At 42.1% G+C, this 20488-nt stretch overlaps 1 protein-coding gene across 4 annotated transcripts in view; it reads left to right on the top strand.

The window, feature by feature from the left end:
* PIGU (phosphatidylinositol glycan anchor biosynthesis class U) overlaps positions 1-20488 on the top strand; it is a 91828-nt gene that overhangs the window by 47894 nt on the left and 23446 nt on the right. For all 4 annotated transcript variants that reach the window (XM_082746048.1, XM_082746049.1, XM_082746051.1 and 1 more), the window contains 3 exons: positions 4440-4537; positions 17542-17696; positions 19311-19454. In XM_082746048.1, coding sequence (XP_082602174.1) covers positions 4440-4537; positions 17542-17696; positions 19311-19454 — 397 coding nt within the window. The remainder of the gene's footprint in view (positions 1-4439; positions 4538-17541; positions 17697-19310; positions 19455-20488) is intronic.

The following is a 20488-nucleotide window of genomic DNA, read 5'->3' as shown; positions in this document are numbered from 1 at the left end:
GAGGACTTGGAGATCAAAATGAGAGGGTCTCTTTCTGGAGCTCAGCCCTGGCAGAGCAATGGCAGAACAACCATCCTTTGGCCTGAGCCCGCCACTTCCATATGGGACTTTTAAAGCCCCACCCATGAGGAAAGTCACAGAGGACCCTATGACAAAGCAGCCTGAGGTTTGGTCAGATTACCCCAGCTCCAAAACCTGCTAGTAGCTAGTTATCAGCTCTGTAGCCCTGGGCAAATCACAAGGCCTCTGGAGCTTCCGTATGAGATAAGGTCTGCCTCATAGATTTAGTGAAAGAATAAACAAGAAATATAAACTGCTTAGCATGCTTCCTTAGCAGAATCCATTCAAGAAACAGTTGCTCTGCATATCGTCATTTTTATGGATAGAGATCAAGAAGGTGATGTAGTTAAAGAGTGTGGGGTTTAGAACGAGACTGTCTGGATTCAAATCCTATTATTAGGATTCATGAGTTTTGTGACCCTGGGCAAACCAACCCTTCTGTCCTTCAGTTTTCTTTTCTGTAAAATGGGAGGAGTAATTGTACCCACTTCATGGAGTTATTGGAAGGACTTAGTACATGTAAAGTGCTTACAGCTATGTCAGAACAGAGTATGTGCTCAATAAATGATCATCATCACTGATAGGGAAGGACTTACTCCCAGAGCACCTGCCCTGTTAACAGAGCACTTGGCAAGGAACGTAGTCCATGGGCCCGCCCCCAGCATCAGTTCCTCTTTCCCAGGGATCTTGCTTGTTGCCCAGGTTCTAGTGCAACTTCCTCTTCTGAGTATCCTGTGGGATCTCAGCCCTTCCCATCACGTTCCAGTCTGTCCCACTGCCTGTCCTGGTACAGGTCACTATCTGTGACCCCTCTCTGCTTATTCCACTTGTAGACCTGATCTTCAACGAGCCTCCAGAGCCCCACCTCGGCTGCATTCCTCCTCTGTCCTGTAGCTCCACCACCTCCCTGGGCCCATATGGCTTCAAGGTGGAGTCCCTGGAGGCATTGTTACTCCAGGTCTTGCCATGGCTTGTTTTGGCCCCCACCCTGATACAAACAGAGGGTTGGAAAACATACTCAAAGCTAGATGAGTAGATAATGAAATTCTTAGTATAGCCAGGGCACATACATGTGTGACTGATTTCCTTTAATAGTCCCATCATAAGGCCGAAGACTAGGGCTTGGCCAGAAAACCTAGTATCCCAGTATCTGGGTCATCCTAGCAGATAAATAGTAGGCCCTGTGGGTCAATGCTTTGGGATAATTGTGCAATCTCCCGCCTGACCCCTACCTGCCTGCATGCTAAGACATCGTAGATTACAGCTTTTCATTTGAAGTGTATATAAGATATATACAGAAAGTACACAAATTGCTAGTGTACAGTTCCATGAATTTTCACAAAACGATGAGTAATCAGCATTCAGATTAAGGAACAGAATGTTACCAACATCCACAAGAGTCTCTTTTGTGCCCTTTCCCAGTCATTCCTCCCTACTCTAGCCCTGTTTTTGCCATCGAGCTAATTATAGCCCCCCTCCTCCCTGCTGTCCGTCGCCCTCCTGCCTATGCACTCACTGTTCCCTAGGACTGCTGGGCCTCCCCTATCATTGTTCAAAACTTAGGTGTCAGCTTCCCCTGATGGACTAGCTTCGTCCTTACCTCCCTCCGTATTTTGCCCTTGATTACTGGGTGCTCCCTAAGGCTGAAGCTATCTCAGTTACCAGTCTTCCTGGCACCCAGCACAGGCTTGGCACAGAGCAGGTTTGCACATTGCACAGTTTATCTAAAATATTTGAAGTCACCTTTCATTTTTCTCCCTCTTTTATTTTTTTTTTTCTTTAAGTAGGCTCCACGCCGCATGGGGCTTGAACTTGCGACCCTGAGATTAAGGGTTGCTTGCTCTACCAACTGAGCCAGGCAGGTGCCCTGCCTTTTACTTTTCTCTTTCTTGACCTTGCTTTAAGCACATATCATCATCCCTTTGCCTTCCTAATCCATTCATCCTGCCCCTTCTAGCTTTTTTCAAAACAATATCAGCCCTGAGTCTCTTGTGGGTCTCCATACTCCCCCTCACTGTGTGCACACACACCATCCACACTGGGCCCGGCATCCCACAACCTGGCTCCTGCCTGTCGGAGAACCGCGTTTCTGCTGCCAGACCGCAGGCCTCTGCCCTCCAGTAGGTTATTCCACACTGAGCCTTCTCTGGTCCCAGCCCCCTGCCACAAGTCCTCAACTTCTCATCAGCAGGCTCAGCTGTGTTCAAGAGTCAGATTTCTTTTGTGCTTTGCCCATGTTTCATTACCTGTGTTTGGGGGGGGGGGGTTAAGATTTTACTTATTTATTTGACAGACAGAGATCACAAGTAGGCAGACAGGCAGACAGGCAGGCAGAGAGAGAGGGGAGGAAGCAGGCTCTCTGCTGAGCAGAAAGCCTGATGCAGGGCTCGATCCCAGGACCCTGGGATCATGACCTGAGCCAAAGGCAGAGGCTTTAACCCACTGAGCCACCCAGGCTCCCCCATTACCTGTGTTTTAACACTTGCTGAGTTTTCCTTCCTCAAGAATTTGGTTTCAGCTAGACTGATGGTGATGCTCATTTAGCAATATACACAAGTATCAAATCATTGTGCTGTGCACCTGAAACTGATACGATATATGTCAGTTATATCTCAGTAAAAAAGAAACACTTGTTTTTTTTAACGTGCCAGGATTTTTCAAAGGGATTTATTCGTATGTATCAGTGAATGATACTCATTCATTCATCAGGTTTGCCAGGCACTGTGCTAGGTGCTGGAGGTTTAGAGTGAAGAGAGATTATTGCCCTGGAGAAAGTTACAAACAGATGGGGAGAGAGAGCACCATTAGCAAATTATTATGAGACAATCTCAGCATTGAATGAGGGTATTGAATAAACTAAGAGAATGGGCACTGGAATCATGAGTGATTCCATTACTTAAGACGATACATTATTTAACCTTCTGTTTCTGTACCTTGGTTTCTTTACCTGTAAAATGGGTGGAATAAAAATGGGTAGAAAAATAGAGCTTTCACAAGGTACTTGTGACATTTACTAAGGGCTTTTTTTTTTTTTTTTTTTTTTAAAGCCCAGCATTGTTCTGGATGTAGAGGATAGGCACCTGGCCTATCCTATAAGTGACCACCATTAGCTATAATCACCATTGTTATCCTCTCTGCTTAGGCTTCATAGGGGAAGTGACATTTCAATTGGCCACTGGAGGTTGGGTCTCCATCAGAGGGGCAAGGAAGGACAACTTGGGCAGAAGGAATAGGCTGAGAACAGAATGAAACAGACACAGGAATGAAAGGTCATGGTGTTTTCAGAAACTAGGGAAAGGGCCAGAGTAGCTGGAGGATGGGGTGAGTGTAGGAGAGCAGTGAGAGGCGAAGCTGGAGAATTAACACCCAGAGAGCAAAGCCTTGTTTGCAGCCAGAGTTTGGACTTAATCCACTAGATGAAATGGAAGCATCAGAAGCATTTAAAGAGGGGTTTGTCACAATGTAATCTGTGTTTTAGAAGGGTCCTTCTGGTACTTCTCTGGAGAACTAGATGGGAGGAGGCGCGGAGAGCACTGAGGAAAGAAGCAACAGGTGATGAGAGCAGGGACTGCCTCGGTGGGTGTTCCAGACGTCCATCCACAGGCTATGATGACTGCTGGAGGGAGTGTGGGGGCCAGGGCAATGTTGATGCCACTTACGGTAGAGAATGGCAGAAGGAACAGGTTTTTCCTTCCAAATGATTTCATCTAAAGAAGGAAGACTGCTTCTTCCCGACCTTGGGAGGAGGTGTTCTGAAACTCACAAGTCCATTCTATGATGCTATGAGCCGTTTCTTCTCTCTTGGGCCTTATAGATAGTCAGCTGCTCCAGACAGTAATTACTGATCTGCGGCAATTAAGGGGGCTGTGTTTTTTTGGCTCCCTGGTGTCTCCCAGGAGAGAGAGGGGTGAAAGTCACATGTTTGTTTTCCATACATTTGTAAGAATGGATGGAGTTGGACCGTTAGCCTCCCTCCTCCACTAAAGGGCCTCTTCTCTCCCCATCCCAGTCTCTGCAGAAAGTCATGCTCTGGGATCATGACCTGAGCCGAAGGCAGAGGCTTTAACCCATTGAGCCACCCAGGTGCTCCTAGGCCAAAGTTTTGTGAAATCTTTCTTGGTCTGAAAATGTAAAGGAAACATAATTGAGGTGTCTTAGGTTGCTAAAGGTAAATAGTTTGGACTTACTCAGATTCCTTTCATGGGAAATCAAACAGAGAAGCTCTCAATGTGTGAGTTTGCATAGTGTCTTGTACACAGGGAGACACATGACAAGAACTTATTTGACCAGTTACGGAAAGTTTCTCGTTTGGGGGACTTGCCAAGTCTAATCCTGATTGCTGAGGCTGAATTATTGCCTATGTTTATTTCTTTTTACAGGTAGTGCCTTCCTCAGTGCTATTTTTCTTGCCTTAGCAACATACCAGTCTCTATACCCACTCACCTTGTTCGTTCCAGGACTCCTCTATCTCCTCCAGGTAAGCACTTGCTGGTCGGAAGCCAGCACTCAAGTGACATTTAATACCTCCCCTGGTCACTGCCTGCGGGAAGGAAGGGCATGGCTCAGTTAAAGCAGTGGGACTGGGTCCCTATCTCACATTTACTTGCTTCTACTTGAAAGCATGAACAAAGATACTTGACTAACTTGAAACAAAACGGGCCTTGTGACCATTAAGTTCCAATTATGCGTATCATTGCCAAGGTCTGAGCGTATTTCATTTTACATGTTTGTAGTTGGGATCTACCAACCATCTTGCATTCTCCTTCTCTCCTCTAATATTCATAGACCCCTCTCTGAGCTCATTTTTTAAAAATTAACATAAAATGTATTATTTGCCCCAGGGGGACAGGTCCGTGAATCATCAGTCTTACACAATTCACGGTGCTCACCGTAGCCCATGCCCTCCCCAATGTCCATCACCCAGCCACTCCATCCCTCACCCCCCAACCCCCCAGCAACACTCATGAGCTCCTTTTGTTTGTTTGTTTGTTTGTTTTAAACTTCTGTATAAGGATACTCACCTTGTAAGGTTTTTCTAGGGATTAAATGTAGTGGGTGTCCCTCATGCAGTGCTAATAAGACCATGGTGGGTGATCAGTACCTAGTAATTGAAGAATACAGGTTGCTGGTGTTTACTGAGAACCCACTGTGTCTGGTACTCTACTGAGCACTCTGCAGGCATCATTTCATCTCAGCCTCATAAGAACTTTATGGGGCAGGTCATATTATTAGGCATGCGTTCATCTAATATTAGCCATATTAGACACATGAATGGCAACTGAAGTGTTGGGCAATGTAGTCACTTGCCTAAGGTGACATGGCTGGCAAGTGACAGTGCTGAGATATGAACTCGGACAGCCCGATGCAAGAGCCTGCCATCGGTCTCTCTTTTCCACGTCACTGAGAACACACGTGTCTCCTCAAGAGCAAGTGACCACTTGCAGGTCTTGCGTGGTCCAAGTTCATTCTTAAAAGAGAAACATTTCGTGAAAGTATACAGGGGACAGTGCCGTGATTCAAACCAAGAAATGTCTGATTTCAGAGCCTTTGTTCTTTTTTTTTTTTTAAGATTTTATTATTTATTTGACAGAGTCAGAGATCACAAGTAGGCAGAGAGGCAGGCAGAGAGAGAGGAGGAAGCAGGCTCCCTGCTGAGCAGAGAGTCCGATGCACGGCTCGATCCCAGGACCCTGGGATGATGATGACCTGAGCCAAAGTCAGAGGCTTTAACCCACCAAGCCACCCAGGTGCCCCCTTTTTTTTTTCCTAAAGATTTTATTTATTTATTTGACAGAGACGGAGATCACAAGTAGGCAGAGAAGCAGGCAGAGAGAGAGGAGAGCAGAGCCTTTGTTCTTTTTTTAAACATTTTTTTTTTTAAGATTTTATTTATTTATCAGAGGGTGGGGGGAGAGAGCGAGCACAGCCAGACAGAATGGCAGTCAGAGGCAGAGGGAGAAGCAGACTCCCTGCTGAGCAAGGAGCCCAATGTGGGACTCGATCCCAGGACGCTGGGATCATGACCTGAGCCGAAGGCAGCTGCTTAACCAACTGAGCCACCCAGGCATCCTGAGCCTTTGTTCTTAATTATAAACACTGTTGCTAAAACTGGGTATATACCTTCATTTATTGAAATAGGCTATCTACTTGTCATTTTAAGTGACTTATAATATGTTTTTGTGTTGATGTACACAGTGATACATGATTAGCTTGTTCTCTGTCCTGTTTGGGGAATTCGAGATGTGCCCTGGTTGTCACTGGTATAAATAGTAGAGTAATTTGGTTTTCTTTAAGTTATTTCCTTAAGGTGTATCCTCCAGCTGACTCACTGGACCCAAAAGTGTGAGAAGTTTCATAGGCCTTATTACATAAGATTGGAGTGTTCACCAGAAAGCCTGAGCCAATCCGTAGTGCCACCATCAGTGTCTAGAGTGCTTTGAATCAGGGGCGCCTGGCTGGTAGTCGGTAGGGCGTGACTCTTGATCTCTGGGTTGTAAGTTCAAGCCCCATGTTGGGTGTAGAGATTACTTAAAAATAAAATCTTAAAAAAAAATGAAATGAAATTCAGTGAACCATTTCCTCTCAGGTTGCCAGCACTGGCTCTTCAAATTATGATTGCTAGTCTACTAGATGTATCATTGCACTGTGAAGTTTTGCTTTGTTCTCTTTCTTGATTCTGTTGAATCCAAGAATTTTTCCACATAACAATATGCTGTTTGCATTTCCTTTATTCATATTTACAGTTCATTCTTTACAAAGTCCGAGCCCTAAGAGGAATGCATATAACCAGAATTTTTGTGCCACTAGTTATCAAATAAATACTATTAAAAATATATTTATTTGTATGCATGAACTGACTAAAAATTTTTTTTTGTTTGTTTGTTTTTTAAATATTTATTTATTTATTTATTTATCAGAGAGAGAGAGAGAGAGAGAGCGAGAGCACAGGCAGACAGAATGGCAGGCAGAGGCAGAGGGAGAAGCAGGCTCCCTGCCGAGCAAGGAGCCTGATGTGGGACTCGATCCCAGGATGCTGGGATCATGACCTGAGCCAAAGGCAGCTGCTTAACCAACTGAGCCACCCAGGCGTCCCAAAAAAATTTAAAAAAAAATTTTTTAAGATTTTGTTTATTTATTTGACACACACACAGAGACAGCGAAAGAGGGAACACAAGCAGGGGGAGTAGGAGAGGGAGAAGCAGGCTTCCTGACAAGCAGGGAGCCCGATGCAGCGCTCGATCCCAGGACCCTGGGATCATGATCTGAGCGAAGGCAGACACTTAACGACTGAGCCACCCAGGTGCCCCTTAAAATGGTTTGTTAAGCCAATTTCTAAATATTGCCTTTTGTAAAATCATTTTTGTTTAAAACTCATATTTCCTCCTGACATCAATAGTCAGTACAGCTGAGTCATGGAATTGAGTCAGTCACCTTATTCAGTCTCTTCTCTGTGCCTCAGAATGGGGATAATATAATACTAGTTACTGCAGAGGGTTAACACATCAAGTAGTAAAACAGAGTATAAGAGTTCATGGAAAGGACATGGTCATCAGTCTGAGGGTATGTGGGGTGATGAGGGAGGGAAAGAAAATAATTCATTTTCTAGAGTCAAAGAAACTATAAAAACGAGTTTGTACTTCTTCCTTTGATACTATAAACCTACCTCCATTCTTCTGGTGGAAATCTCTAGAGGGTACCGAAGGCAGGTTGCAGACAAGCTAATGTCTGATCAGTGCCAGAGGCAAAGTTGTTTTTCTCTTCCCAGGAAGAGACCCAGGAAGGCTTCAGGGTCAAAGGCAGGGGATGCTGCATCCGGATCCCTGGTGGGTCATGGGTCACTTATGAGAATGGTAGCTTACGCTCATCTCTTCCTGTCCCCACAACTTTATTTCTGACCTTGGCTTATGGCCTGGTTTCAAATTGGAGAGAAGCTAAATTGTTATGATTTGATAGCATTCAGAATAAAATAGAGTCACTTTAGGGCACAGCACCTAGAGGCTACAGTGAAGGATATGCCAAGTGCATAGGACCTCCAGGCTGAAGCTATGGGGCTGGCAGAGGGAGGCTGATGGTGCAAATTGGGAAGTTTCTTGTTCCCTCCTTCCTTTTGCTTGGGATTCCTAAGTCTTGGGCCCCCCTTCAATGGCTTGAGGTTCTTAGTTTGTTTGAAAGAAAGTAATAGAAACCAGGAGGAAATAGCTCATGAGTGTTCTTATGGTTTGTGCTTTAACCCAATCTGACCTTCTTTTGTCTGAACTGTGTCAGAAGTCCTATGATTTCTATACTTTCTGGAGCCTGGAGCAGCAGGTCACATGATATTAACTTGCACCAAAGGAGCCAGACCCAACCAGGTCTTCTTTTCTTTTCTCTTCCATCCTTTCTTTTCCTTTCTTTCCTTTTTTTCTTCTCTTTTCTTTCTTTCCTTCCTTCTTTCTTTTTTTCTTGGTTCCTTTCTTTCTCTCTCTCTCCCTCTCTCTTTTAATGTTTTGTTTATTTGCTTGAGGGACAGAGTGTGGGTGTGCACTGGAGCACAGGCAGGAGGAGGTGAGAGGTTGGAAGAGAGGGGCAAAGGGAGAGAGAGAATCCCAAGCAGACTCCATGCTGTGAGCTGAGCCGAATGCAGGGCCCCATCCTATGATCCTGGGATCACAACCTGAGCCAGAATCAAGAACCAGATGCCTGGGATGCCTGGGTGGCTCAGTTGGTTAAGCAGCTGCCTTCAGCTCAGGTCATGATCCCAGTGTCCTGGGATCGAGTCCCACATCGGGCTCCTTGCTTGGCAGGGAGCCTGCTTCTCCCTCTGACCCTGCCTGCCACTCTGTCTACCTGTGCTCGCTCTCATTCTCTCTCTCTCTGACAAAAAAAAAAAAAAAAAAAAAAAAAGAACCAGATGCCTAACTGGCTGAGCCGCCTGGGTGGCCCCCAACCAGCTCTTTCTTGATAACTGTGTCCTTCCCCAAGCATTCTTTGGGACCTTATCTGGAATTTTCACATCTTACTCTCTTTCCCCAGCAACATCCTGTTGTCTCTGCTGCTTCCAGGAGGGGGCCAAGGCAAAGGTGGCAATGCTGTTAGCTTCCTTTCTCTTTAGAACAGATGACAATTAGTGTGCGTGCGTGACCATGCAATTGCAATGAACTTTTCCACCAGCTTTGTTGCCTCTAATATACCTATCATGTAAAAGACATCTCTTGGGTCTCCTCCTGTTAGTCTAAGAACTTAGGTATAAAAACTTTGGTTAGGTTTCAACCTCCTTAAGAGTTTTGAAATTTTTTTCCTGCTAATTGACTTTTTGCCTTTTTCACCATATCTGAGAAAGAAATGGTTTCTGTATAGAAAATTCTTTTCTTTTCTTTTCTTTTTTTAAAAGATTTATTATTTATTTGAGAGAGAGCATGAACAGGAGAGGTAGGGGGAGAGGAAGAAAGAATCTGAAACAGACTAGGCACGGAGCACAGAGCCCGATGCGAGGCTGAATCTCACGACCTATGAGATCACAACCTGAGCCGAAACCAAGAGTCGGATGTTCAACCAGTTGCACCACCCAGGCGCCCCTAGAAAATGCTTTTCTTCCTAGTGCCTTAGAGAGTTGGGGGAGGGAGATAATTACACATTTCTCCCCTTTCTTGTTACAGTTAGGCTTTTCTTAAGCAGTCTGAGAACTCTCTTACTTCCCTAAATTTCTTTATACATTAGCAACCATAAAACTTCTGGGACATAACTATAGGTTATATTTTTCAGGTTGAGAGGATACAGACTATGGACCCCATCTGGCCCACAGAGGTGTTTTATTCGTCCATGCTGTTTAATTATTTTAATTAGTTGTCAGCATTTTAAAAATTCATGTTAAAAATTTATATTTCTGGCTTCTTTTAGAAAATTGGGAGATCTGTCTCCTTTAGACAAGGTATGCCGTCTTCACAGTTAGGCATAGGCCCTATGCTTCATTTCTATTACCCTTTACTCGTTTGTTACCTACACGGCTCCTGTAGAAGTTTGAATGTGTGTGTGTGTGTGTGTGTGTGTGTTTATGTCCTCTAAAAGGTTTAGAAACAATGACCAACCCAGTGTCAATGAGTATCCTTGGGGTTCAGATTGTGACCTTACAATATCATTTTTACCCATTAAAAGAAATGAGTTTCTCAGAGAAATGGCTGATTCTGTGTTAGGGCAGGAAATATATAGGATAATCCTAGACCATTGTAAGACCAGATAATAAGGAAGCTATGAAAGGCTGCTAGGGTCATCTCAAAAGAACTCAGGATCCAGCTTGAAGAGGCTCCTGCTAACCAAAGATGGACAGTTTGAGTTTCGTTAAGATTAGAAGTGCAATGGATTGAAATCCATAATTACACTTAAATCCAGATATTCATAGTGATATTAAAAGATCAATTGGCAATTGGTCAAATTACGAGAATTGATAGAGAACCAATTCATTACCTTTCTGAAAACTGAAACGAAAAGGAAAAAATTAAGCATTTATCCTGTCTTTCCTATACCATTAGGCAACCATATATAGGTGAGCTACTGTATATTTCGGAGCTTACAAATGGAGACAGATTGATAGCATAGCATCATTTTCCAACACCAGTGGATCTAGGCATTGAGTGTTAATAGCTACTAACATGAAAAACAAACAAAAATCAGGCCTCCTGAGAAAAGAACACACCACCACCAGGGTTTTGCCAAAGGGATAAAATCTGAAATTGATCACGCCTCAGGATCCAGCTGCCAACTTGCAAGAAATACTGAAGACAAAGACAAAGTATGTAATTAGCAAAAACCAAACTGTGGGAAGTTCTAGGTTAAATACAGGTTCTTCAACCTATGAATTGTAGGGGGGCATGAGTGGAATGAGTTGGAGGATCTGTAAATTAAGAGACTTAAAAATTGGGACACCTGGGTGGCTCCATCGGTTAAGTGGCTGTCTTCGGCTCAGGTCATGATCCCAGGGTCCTGGGATCGAGTCCCACATTGGGCTCTCCTTGCTTAGCGGGGAGCCTGCTTCTCCCTTTGCCTCTGCCTGCCACTCTGCCTGCTTGTGCTCTCTCTTTCTGACAAATAAATAATTTTTTTAAAAAAGAGAGAGAGAGAGACTTAAGAAGTTGTATTAAATTTAAAAAAAAATAGACAAGGGATGTACATTTTGATAGAAAACCATTAAGAAATGCAAGGAAGTGAGTACTCTACAAGCCAGGATCAGTGGTGACTTTGGAGGCAGGAAGAGACTATGTTTGGCGCAGGGCACCAGAGAGAGAGTTGGAGAGTGGCAGGATAGTTCTTTGTTATAACCGTATGGATGTTTGTCTCATTCACTAGGTTATGTATTTGTTTTATGTGGTTTTCTGTATTTTGTATTTTATTTTATAATGAAAAGATTAAAAAAAATTGATCCAAATGTTTAAGGCACCATTCTCCCAACTCTTCAACTTAATCATTTCATTTTAAGTCAGCATTTGCTATTGAGAAAAAAAGGTGGGGAAAATGAATGCTTATCTGCTCACTGGGAACTGTGCAATGTGGACTTCTAGATTAAGTTTGGCTCCAGGGTTTATAAATAACAAGCCATCAAAGGAAGGATCACTTGAGTTTCTTTTTTAAGCATTTCACCGGCGTGCCTCACTTGGTGTAATGGGAATGGTCCTGAAAGATTACTTAATCTTTAATCAGACCCAGGTTTTATAAGTAGATTCGGGAAACATTCCACATGACATTGTATTCTGTTTCATAAAGCAAACCTGACCCGTAGACCAAGTCTAAACAAAGTTATACCTAAAATTTAATGCCTAAAATATGTGAAATGTAAAAATTATACATTAATTTTTACATCACAGATTTGCCGGGAAAAAAATCGGTTTCCACTCAAGCATCGACAGTAACACTTAAGGTCCAATAAAGCCCTGAGAACATGGCAGCAAACCAAAATTTGGGGGCTGCTAATGGATTTGTGAAAAGTGAAACCTTGTCTTCTGGGTCTGTGCTTAGGACTCTCCTCAGAGAGTGGCTTTTAACAGTCTACCTGATCAGTTCTTCATGGCTGTCTTTTTCACTTCCCTCCTCCCTTCTTAAATACCATTAAGCAGGGAAGAAAAACAAATCAAATCAAATTGAGGGTTTTTTTTCCCTCCATCCCTGGGCTGTGGTTTCCTCCCTCCTTCGCTTCCTCCCTTCCCTCTATGCTAGAGGGCAGTGTTTTTCAGGAAGAAAGGACGAGAATGATCCCCTCTATAGGGAACTCAGAACCTGAAGTGCCTTCTTCTTTGACTTTATCTGTGGATGTCTCCCCTTTGTGGAATCAATTTTCCATCCCTAGAAAATACAACATTCTCTTGAAACTTTGTTGTTTTAGAGCAGCATTGTCAATAGAACTTCTTGGGATGGTGGAAATGTTCTGTATCTGTATATTGTCCATTGTCAAAATTATAAATAAACTTTAAAAAAAGAAGTAGGTGCAGTTGAAGTATTCAAAAGAAATGGAATTGAGGGGCACCTGGGTGGCTCAGTGGGTTAAGCCTCTTCCTCCGGCTCAAGTCATGATCTCAGGGTCCTGGGATCGAGCCCCTCATCGGCATTGGGCTCTCTGCTCAGCAGGGAGCCTGCCCTTCTCTCTCTGACTGCCTCTTCCTGCTTGTGATCTCTTTCTGTTAAAGAAATAAATAAAATCTTTTAAAAAAAAGAAATGGAATTGGTTGAACTATTTTTTTTTTAAAGATTTTATTTTGGCGCCCCTGATTGAACTATTTTAGAGATGCTTATTGTACTTGCACAAAAGGGGTATAAGAATCTAGGAAGGCCTGTAACTTCTTCCCTTGGAGATGGTGCCCGAGGCTTCATTCCTAATCCATCCTCTAACCTTCTTGGGAGGATTTCTGGTTGCCTGGTGTGACTCCAAGGACAACAGATCTTCGCCTCTGGGATGTTATCATACTGTCATTTCTGCCTTGAGTGAAGCTTTTTTTTTTTAAGTTTATTATTAATTTTTTAGTGATCTCTACACCCAACAAGGGGCTGTACACCCAACGTGGGGTTCACAACCTCGAGATCAAGAGCCACATGTTCTTCCAGCTGAGCCAGATTGGCTCCCCAAATGAAGCTTTTTTATAGTGGGTAATTGAAACAGCTAAAAGGGGAGGGAGCTGGGACTTAATGGACCTTCTAGAATGATTTGTGTGAAGTGCTTTGTGCCTACTTGCTGATGAATATTTGTTTAATAAATTTGTTAAGTATACCAGAATCTGGTCTAGAACTTGCTTTCTTTGCAGCCAGAGTCTAGAGCGGGAGCTAACCCTCATCCACCTCAAACTTATTTCATGGCAACCACTAAAGCAACTGAACTGCATACTTCCAAATACTTAAATGTATGTTGTGTAACTTTCACACACCCCTCACACAAAAAATCCAATACTAATATTAGCCCATTGCTCACATTTTTCTGGCTTTGACCTAGAAAAAGGGGTTTCTTTAAATCAGTTCTTGTTGGGTGCCTGGGTGGCTCAGTGGGTTAAACCTCTGCCTTCGACTCAGGTTGTGATCTCAGGGTCCTAGGATTGAGTCAAGCATCGGGCTCTCTGCTTGGCGGGGAGCCTGCTTCCTCCTCTCTTTCTCTCTGCCTGCCTCTCTGCCTACTTGTGATCTCTCTCTGTCAAATAAATAAAATTTTTAAAAAATCAGTTCTTGTGTTCTTTTGACAAGCCTCATCTTTTTTAGCCTTTCCTTCCTTTCTTTCTGGTACCGCAAGACGTCCCAGGCTCATCTTGTATTTTTCCTGTCCCATCCCTGGAATCAACTGCTTCTTCGGGGACTCCTGGTTCCTTTTATTGGTGGATGCTACTTAGAAACCCAAGGTTATAGGTATACTTCTAGCAAACAGAGCTATGAAATACATGCATGTACACTAACTGCCCCCCCCCCAACATATCTGTAATTCTTTATCTTTCTGTCTCTTCCTACCAGTATCTGTTTATACTGATACCTGTGATTCTGTCCAATACCACAGAGTTCACTTTAGAGAGTCTTCCTTTTCCTTGTGTATAATTTCTTCCTCTAATGCTTAGAAGCCCAGCTTTCATTATTTGCAGTTCATTTGCTAGTATATTCAGTTCTAGAACACGTGCAAAGTTGTTCTAGAATTGCTGTGAGAAATACCCGTATCAGAGATATTATCTCCTGACTTGATTATAACATGTACGTGTGGTCCTTTCTGTCGTTAGCATGACAGTGTTCTGTCAGGTTACTGTTTCTCAGAATCACTCACTAAGGTTAGTTGTTTTCTTCTCCTGTGTGGTCCTTCAGCGTAGTTATCTAATTTGTGATGTAGTTAAGCTCATGTATTACTGTTTGTATGATTTTGGATTTCCCCTACACCTTGGTTAGTTTTAATTTTTTATTATGGGGTATGTGAAAGGACTAAGAAATTGCTATGGTTCTAAGAATCAACTACACAAAAAATATATTCAGAGAAATATCCCCCTACCTTCATCCCCGCTATCTTGTTCTTTCCTTTTTCCTTCTTTCTCTGTCAGCCTAAGTAACTGTTTTTAGTTTCTGATTTATCCTTCGTGTGTTTCTTTTGCACAAATGTGCTTTGCTTTTTTTACTCTTATTTTCTGAAGGTCACTGCCGATTGATACATAGAGATCTTCATTCTTTTTTACAGCAGCGTAGAACTCCATTATATGGACATACCTTAGTTTGTTCAGCTTTTTCCTTTTGGGAATTTAGATTGTTTCTACTATTTTACAGTCACAGTTAATGCTTTATTTTTATTATTATTATTATTTTTTACAATTAATGCTTTAATGAGTAACCCTGTGTGTATGTATTTTCATATTGTCAGAAAGGTATCTTCAAGGTAGATTTCTAGAAGTAGAATTACTGATCCATAGGTAAGTATATATGTAGTTTTTTTTAGGTCTTTTCACAGTTCCCTCCACAGGGATTGTACAAAATTTTTATTCCCACCCATAATGTAGGATAGTGCCTGTTTTTCCACAGTCTTGCTAATAGAATGTATTGTCACATTACAAAATTTTTGCCATCTGATTATGAGAAATGGTATCTCAGTGTTTTTTTTTTTTTTAAGATTTTATTTATTTATTTGACAGAGAGAGATAACAAGCAGGCAGAGAGGCAGGCAGAGAGAGAGGAGGAAACAGGCTCCCTGCTGAGCAGAGAGCCCGACTCGGGCCTCGATCCCAGGACCCTGAGATCATGACCCGAGCCGAAGGCAGCGGCTTAACCCACTGAGCCACCCAGGCGCCCTCTCAGTGTTGTTTTAATTTGCATTTCTCTAAATAGGAATAAGTTGGAACATTTTTTCATGTTTGTGGGTTACCTCTTCATTTTTTTCCTCTTCATTTTTCTGTTGGATTTAAGTCTGTTTTTCCTCAATTTTTAAGAATCCTTTATATATTATAACCCTTTGTCTGCAAATATTTTCTTCCAGTTTCTCATTTGTCTTTTTACTTATCTATGGTGTTTTTCTTTTAACAGCTTTTATTTTTATCAAGATACAATTTACATAGCATACAACTTACCTACTTTAAATATATAATTCAGTGATTTCTGGATAGTCACAAAGTTGTGCAGCCATTACCGCAATCAGTTCTAGAACATTTTTATCACCCAAAAAGAAACCTCATGCCCATTAAGTAGTCACTCTGTTTTTCCCCAATGCCTCTTCCCCCTCTAGCCGTAAGCAATCAATATTCTGCTTTTTGTCTTTATAGGAAATTTTATATAAAAGGAATCATACAATATGTGGTCTTTTTTTACTGATTTGTTTCACTTAGCATGAGGTTTTCAAGGTTCATCCCTGTTATAACATGTATTAGTACTTCATTCCTTGTATGTTTGTATTTCTATACGAACTTTAATCTTGTATAATTCCATAAATAGCTTGCAACATTTTTATTGGTATTGCATTATTACATTGAATTTATAAACTAAATTTGGAAGAACTGCCCTCTTTATAATATTAAGTCATCCTAAACAAGGACAGGGGATATCTGTCCATCTGTTCAAGTCCACCTTAGTGTCTTTCAGTAGTGTTTTAAAATTTTCCATGAATCGGTTTTACACATTTCCTGTTAAGCTTAATTCTAAGTTCTTTTTTCCTTGGTGTTACTGTAAATGTGGTTTTCCTTACTATTGTGTCCTCTAATTGTTTATTATTAGTGCAGATAAAGGTTATTTGTATGTTAATTTTGTACTCTGCTCCTTCACTGAATTCTTTTATTGCTTGTTATTTTTGTCATAAGTTGTTGTTGCATATATCTAGACACTAATATGATTCCTTATTTTTAACCAGTTTGTGTTACATATATTAATAGCTTTTCTTATGTTGAAATAACCCTGAGTTTTTGGAATAAATCCAACCTGGTCATAACCCAACTTTATCATGTTTTGCTGAATTGTGTTGGATAATATTTCATTAGCATTTCTGTATTTGTGTTGGTAAAGGGTTTTGGTATAAAGCTTATGATATTTGCTGTGAAAGAGTTAATGTAAGATTAGGATAACCTGCTTCTTGAATGTTGGTAGAACTTTCCTGTAAAACTGGCTGGGCCTGCTCTTTTCTTTATGGGAGAATTTTTCATTACTAATTCAAGTTCTTAAATGTTTATAGGACTGTTCTAATTTTCTGTTTCTGAATTAGTTTTTCCATAATCTTTTATTTCATGCTTTAGAAAAGTTAAAAACTAATATAATGAGTACCTTTTATTTAGATGACCCAGTTCCTATTTTGCCATGTTTTCTTTATGTAGATATATAGACTTTTCTTCTTTTTTTCTTTACTGACTCATTTTCAGGGAAGTTACAAATTTATTAAAAATGTGCTATTCATATTTCCTACTTGATTACTGATTTTATCTGATCTACCATTCTGATGATGGTTATGTCTATTTTTCCTTTGAAGACCTGTCCGTGTTGGTTTTATATATTTTTAGACTGTGTTATTAGGTACATACAAGTTTAGAGCTGTTACATCTTTCTGATGAAACTTTCATCACTATGGAACATCTTTATTTTTGCAGTTCTTTATACATTAAAGTTTATTTTATCTGGTAACAGTATAACTAGACTAGTTTTCTTTTGGTTAGTATTTACCTAGCATAAGTAAATCCTTTTCAGTCTTTTTTTTTTTTTTTTAAGATTTTTTATTTATTTGTTTAACAGAGAGAGAGAGAGACAGTGAGAGAGGGAATACAAGCAGGGAGAGAGGGAGAGGGAGAGGGAGAAGGAGGCTTCCTGCTCAACAAGGAGCCTGATGCAGGGCTTGACCCCAGGATCCCGGGAGCATGACCTGAGCTGAAGGCAGATGCTTAACGACTGAGCCACCCAGGCAACCCCCTTTTCAGTCCTTTGATTTTCAAAATTTTTCTGTGTCCTGTGCTTTGCAGAAGGGATTTTGGAGTTTAAGCTGATACTTTTCTTCTGCCCTTGACATCCCTAAATAGACCATTTTGCCTTCTCTCCTAGCGGCAGTACATACCTGTGAAAGTGAAGAGCAAAGCCTTCTGGATCTTCTCTTGGGAATATGCCATGATGTACGTGGGAAGTCTAGTGGTAATCATTTGCCTCTCCTTCTTCCTTCTCAGCTCCTGGGATTTCATCCCTGCAGTCTACGGCTTCATGTAAGTAATGACTTCATTAGAAAACTCTAGAAGCTAATTTGTTTTTCTCAGCTCCAGCTGGAGTCAGAGGGAGCAACCACAGGGGTCCTTGGACTTCAGCATGCACCAGAATCACCTGCAGGGCTTCTTAACACCAGATTTCTGAGCACAAACTCTAGAGGTTCTGATTAAGTAAATTTGGGATAGGAACCAAGAATTTACATTTCTGACTAGTTTTCAGGTGATGCTAATACTGGAACACACTTCGAGAACCACCTTCAATCTAGTGAGATTAAAGATCACTCTCTAGCAACATCTGAAGCAACGACCAGCCTCTGCCTGGAAGGGTTTGGTTCAGTCCCCAACAGGAATGGATGTATTCCTCTCCTGCAAGAGGGTCTCAAACAGTTTTAAAATAAAGCCACCTCCCATGCACCAAACTTGTAGAGAGAATCAGAATGAAGTATGAATTCTGCAGACATTTTCCAGTGCTCTCTGTATGGTATGCTGAGGAGGATGGTCGCTGCCCAGACCTCAGGGAACATACAGCCCAGTTAGGTGTTAGACAGTTAAACCTGTCAGGGTGGGGAAGGTATATGGAGTGGCAGACTCTGCTTTGGGATTCTGGACTGCTAATTTGTGTTAAATCCTGGCGGAGCATGACTATTAGCTCTCCATGCTGTTTCTTAGATAGGAATTTGTATTGCTGGTAAAAAGCTTTCCCTGGTTTTTTGCTGACCCATAAACGGTGTTTTTTTGTTTGTTTTTTTTTTTTTTGACTGTATTCTTTATTTCATTTTACAGAAAAGGGAATGTGGTCACAGCAGGAGGCAAAGACTTGCCTTGGGTGGAGGCCTTGGGGTCAGTGAACTCTGACCATGAGCCAGGGCATATTTCTCCCTTCTCTGTGCTCTAATTTGTTGCCCTTTTAAAATTGTGAATTGACCTTAGTTTCAGCTCTGTTTTTTAAAATAAAACATATCATGTAAATTTTTAGAAGAGCCAGAGTGACAACCAGTCTTTATCTGATATAACTAGACAAAAAGTTTTCCAGTGAAACCCTTTTTTCCTCAAATGAGATCTGGGATCCTAGCTGGAACCTGCTGACGCTTCTGCAAGGCCCCAGAAGTCACTGCGGTATCAGGCCCTCGGTTTCTGGCTCCTGCCGTGTGGCTGCAGAGCAAAAATGGGGAGCAGCAGGGTCTTGAGCTTGCTCCTGTAGAGAAGTCTCTGGAATGCCCCCAAATAGAGATTGTTTGCTTAAAACCCATTCCTCTTTTGTTACAGTCCTGAATATCTCCTAAATTTAAACATATGTATTTTAGTCCCTAAAAGAAGGACTGGTCTTTTGAGTTCTAGCCTGAATGCTGCCTCATTTCAGATCTTTGCTGCACACCAGAGTTTGGTTCAGCTGCTATTTGTTAAGGGTTATTATTTTCTGTTTCTCTGCCTCTTGTTTTTATTAATTATCTATATCCAGGGTGCCTGAAGAGCGCCCCACATCCTGATCTCAGTGGGGACAGTCATCCTTGGCTGCCCAGTGGTGACCAAAATCTTTAGGAGAAGACCAGGTCAAAGCAAACCATTTACAATTTGGCTTTCTTTTTTTCTCTCCCTTTGTTTTCTTCATTCCAGACTTTCTGTTCCAGATCTCACTCCAAACATTGGTCTTTTTTGGTACTTCTTTGCGGAGATGTTTGAGCACTTCAGCCTCTTCTTTGTATGTGTGTTCCAGATCAACGTCTTCTTCTACACCATCCCCTTAGCCATAAAGCTAAAGTAAGTGGTTGGACCTGCTGCTGCTTTGTCCATGAGCCATTGGCAGTCTTACCAGGTGCCTTTCTAACCGGGGAGCATCTGCTGTCAGGGTTATGCCATCTCTGCCCAGGGGACCCTGCCCTTAATGGGCCCCGGTTCCCATAGCCATAGCTAGCAGTAGAGCCACACACAAGTACAGGCTGCAGGAAGGATGCTTCGTAGCACCCTGGTGTTTCCCCAGGCTTCACTCTGAGCCCATGTGCTACTGAGCCCACTTCTTATTTTGGATAAGAGGAAGGCTTTGGTGTTGGAAGATGTCTTTGGAAAACATGGATCTTGTTGGGTGTCCTCCATCGGTATCCCAGGGACAATGGGGACTCAGGATGTATTACCTGTAGCTCTGTTTAATCTTCTGATCGATGTCCTTCAAAAAGCTTGTCTGTGGAGCTCTCTTGTAGTGTAAGAAAGCTAACATGTATTGAGCCTGACTCCAGCCCAGCCCTTTTTAGGCTTTTTTTTTTTTTTTAAGGTTTTTATTTATTCGACACAGAGTTGAAGTGTACAAGTAAATAAAGAGTATAAGTGCAAGAGCAGCAGGCAGAGGGAGAGAGAGAAGCAGGCCCTCCGCTGAGCAGGGAGCCCAATGCGGGGCTCCATCCCAGGACCTTGGGAGCACCACCCGAGCTGAAGGCAGCAGCCCAAGCGACTAAGCCACCCAGGTGCCCCCTTTTTAGGCTTTCTGAAAAGTGTTCATACCTCACCCTTCCAGCATTTCTTGGAAGTAGGCATCATTTTATTATCATCACTTCCATTTTATAGTTGAGAGATGGACATTCAGAGAAGTGGAACAATTTTCCCAGAGTCACACAGCTAGGAAGTAGGGGAGCTGGGATTCAGACCTCCGTTTGTTTATCTCCAAAATCTATACTCGTCTCCCTGCACCGTGCCAAACTCCTGAGAGAGATCACTTAGCATCTAGAAATTGCTCTATATTTTTTTTTTAAGATTTTTATTTATTTGACAGAGATCACAAGTAGGCAGAGAAACAGGCAGAG

Source organism: Mustela nivalis (assembly GCF_964662115.1).
Source record: "Mustela nivalis genome assembly, chromosome: 8".
NCBI classification, from domain to species: domain Eukaryota; kingdom Metazoa; phylum Chordata; class Mammalia; order Carnivora; family Mustelidae; genus Mustela; species Mustela nivalis.
Note: the sequence above shows the minus strand (reverse complement) of the source record. Positions and strands in the feature narration are given on the sequence as shown.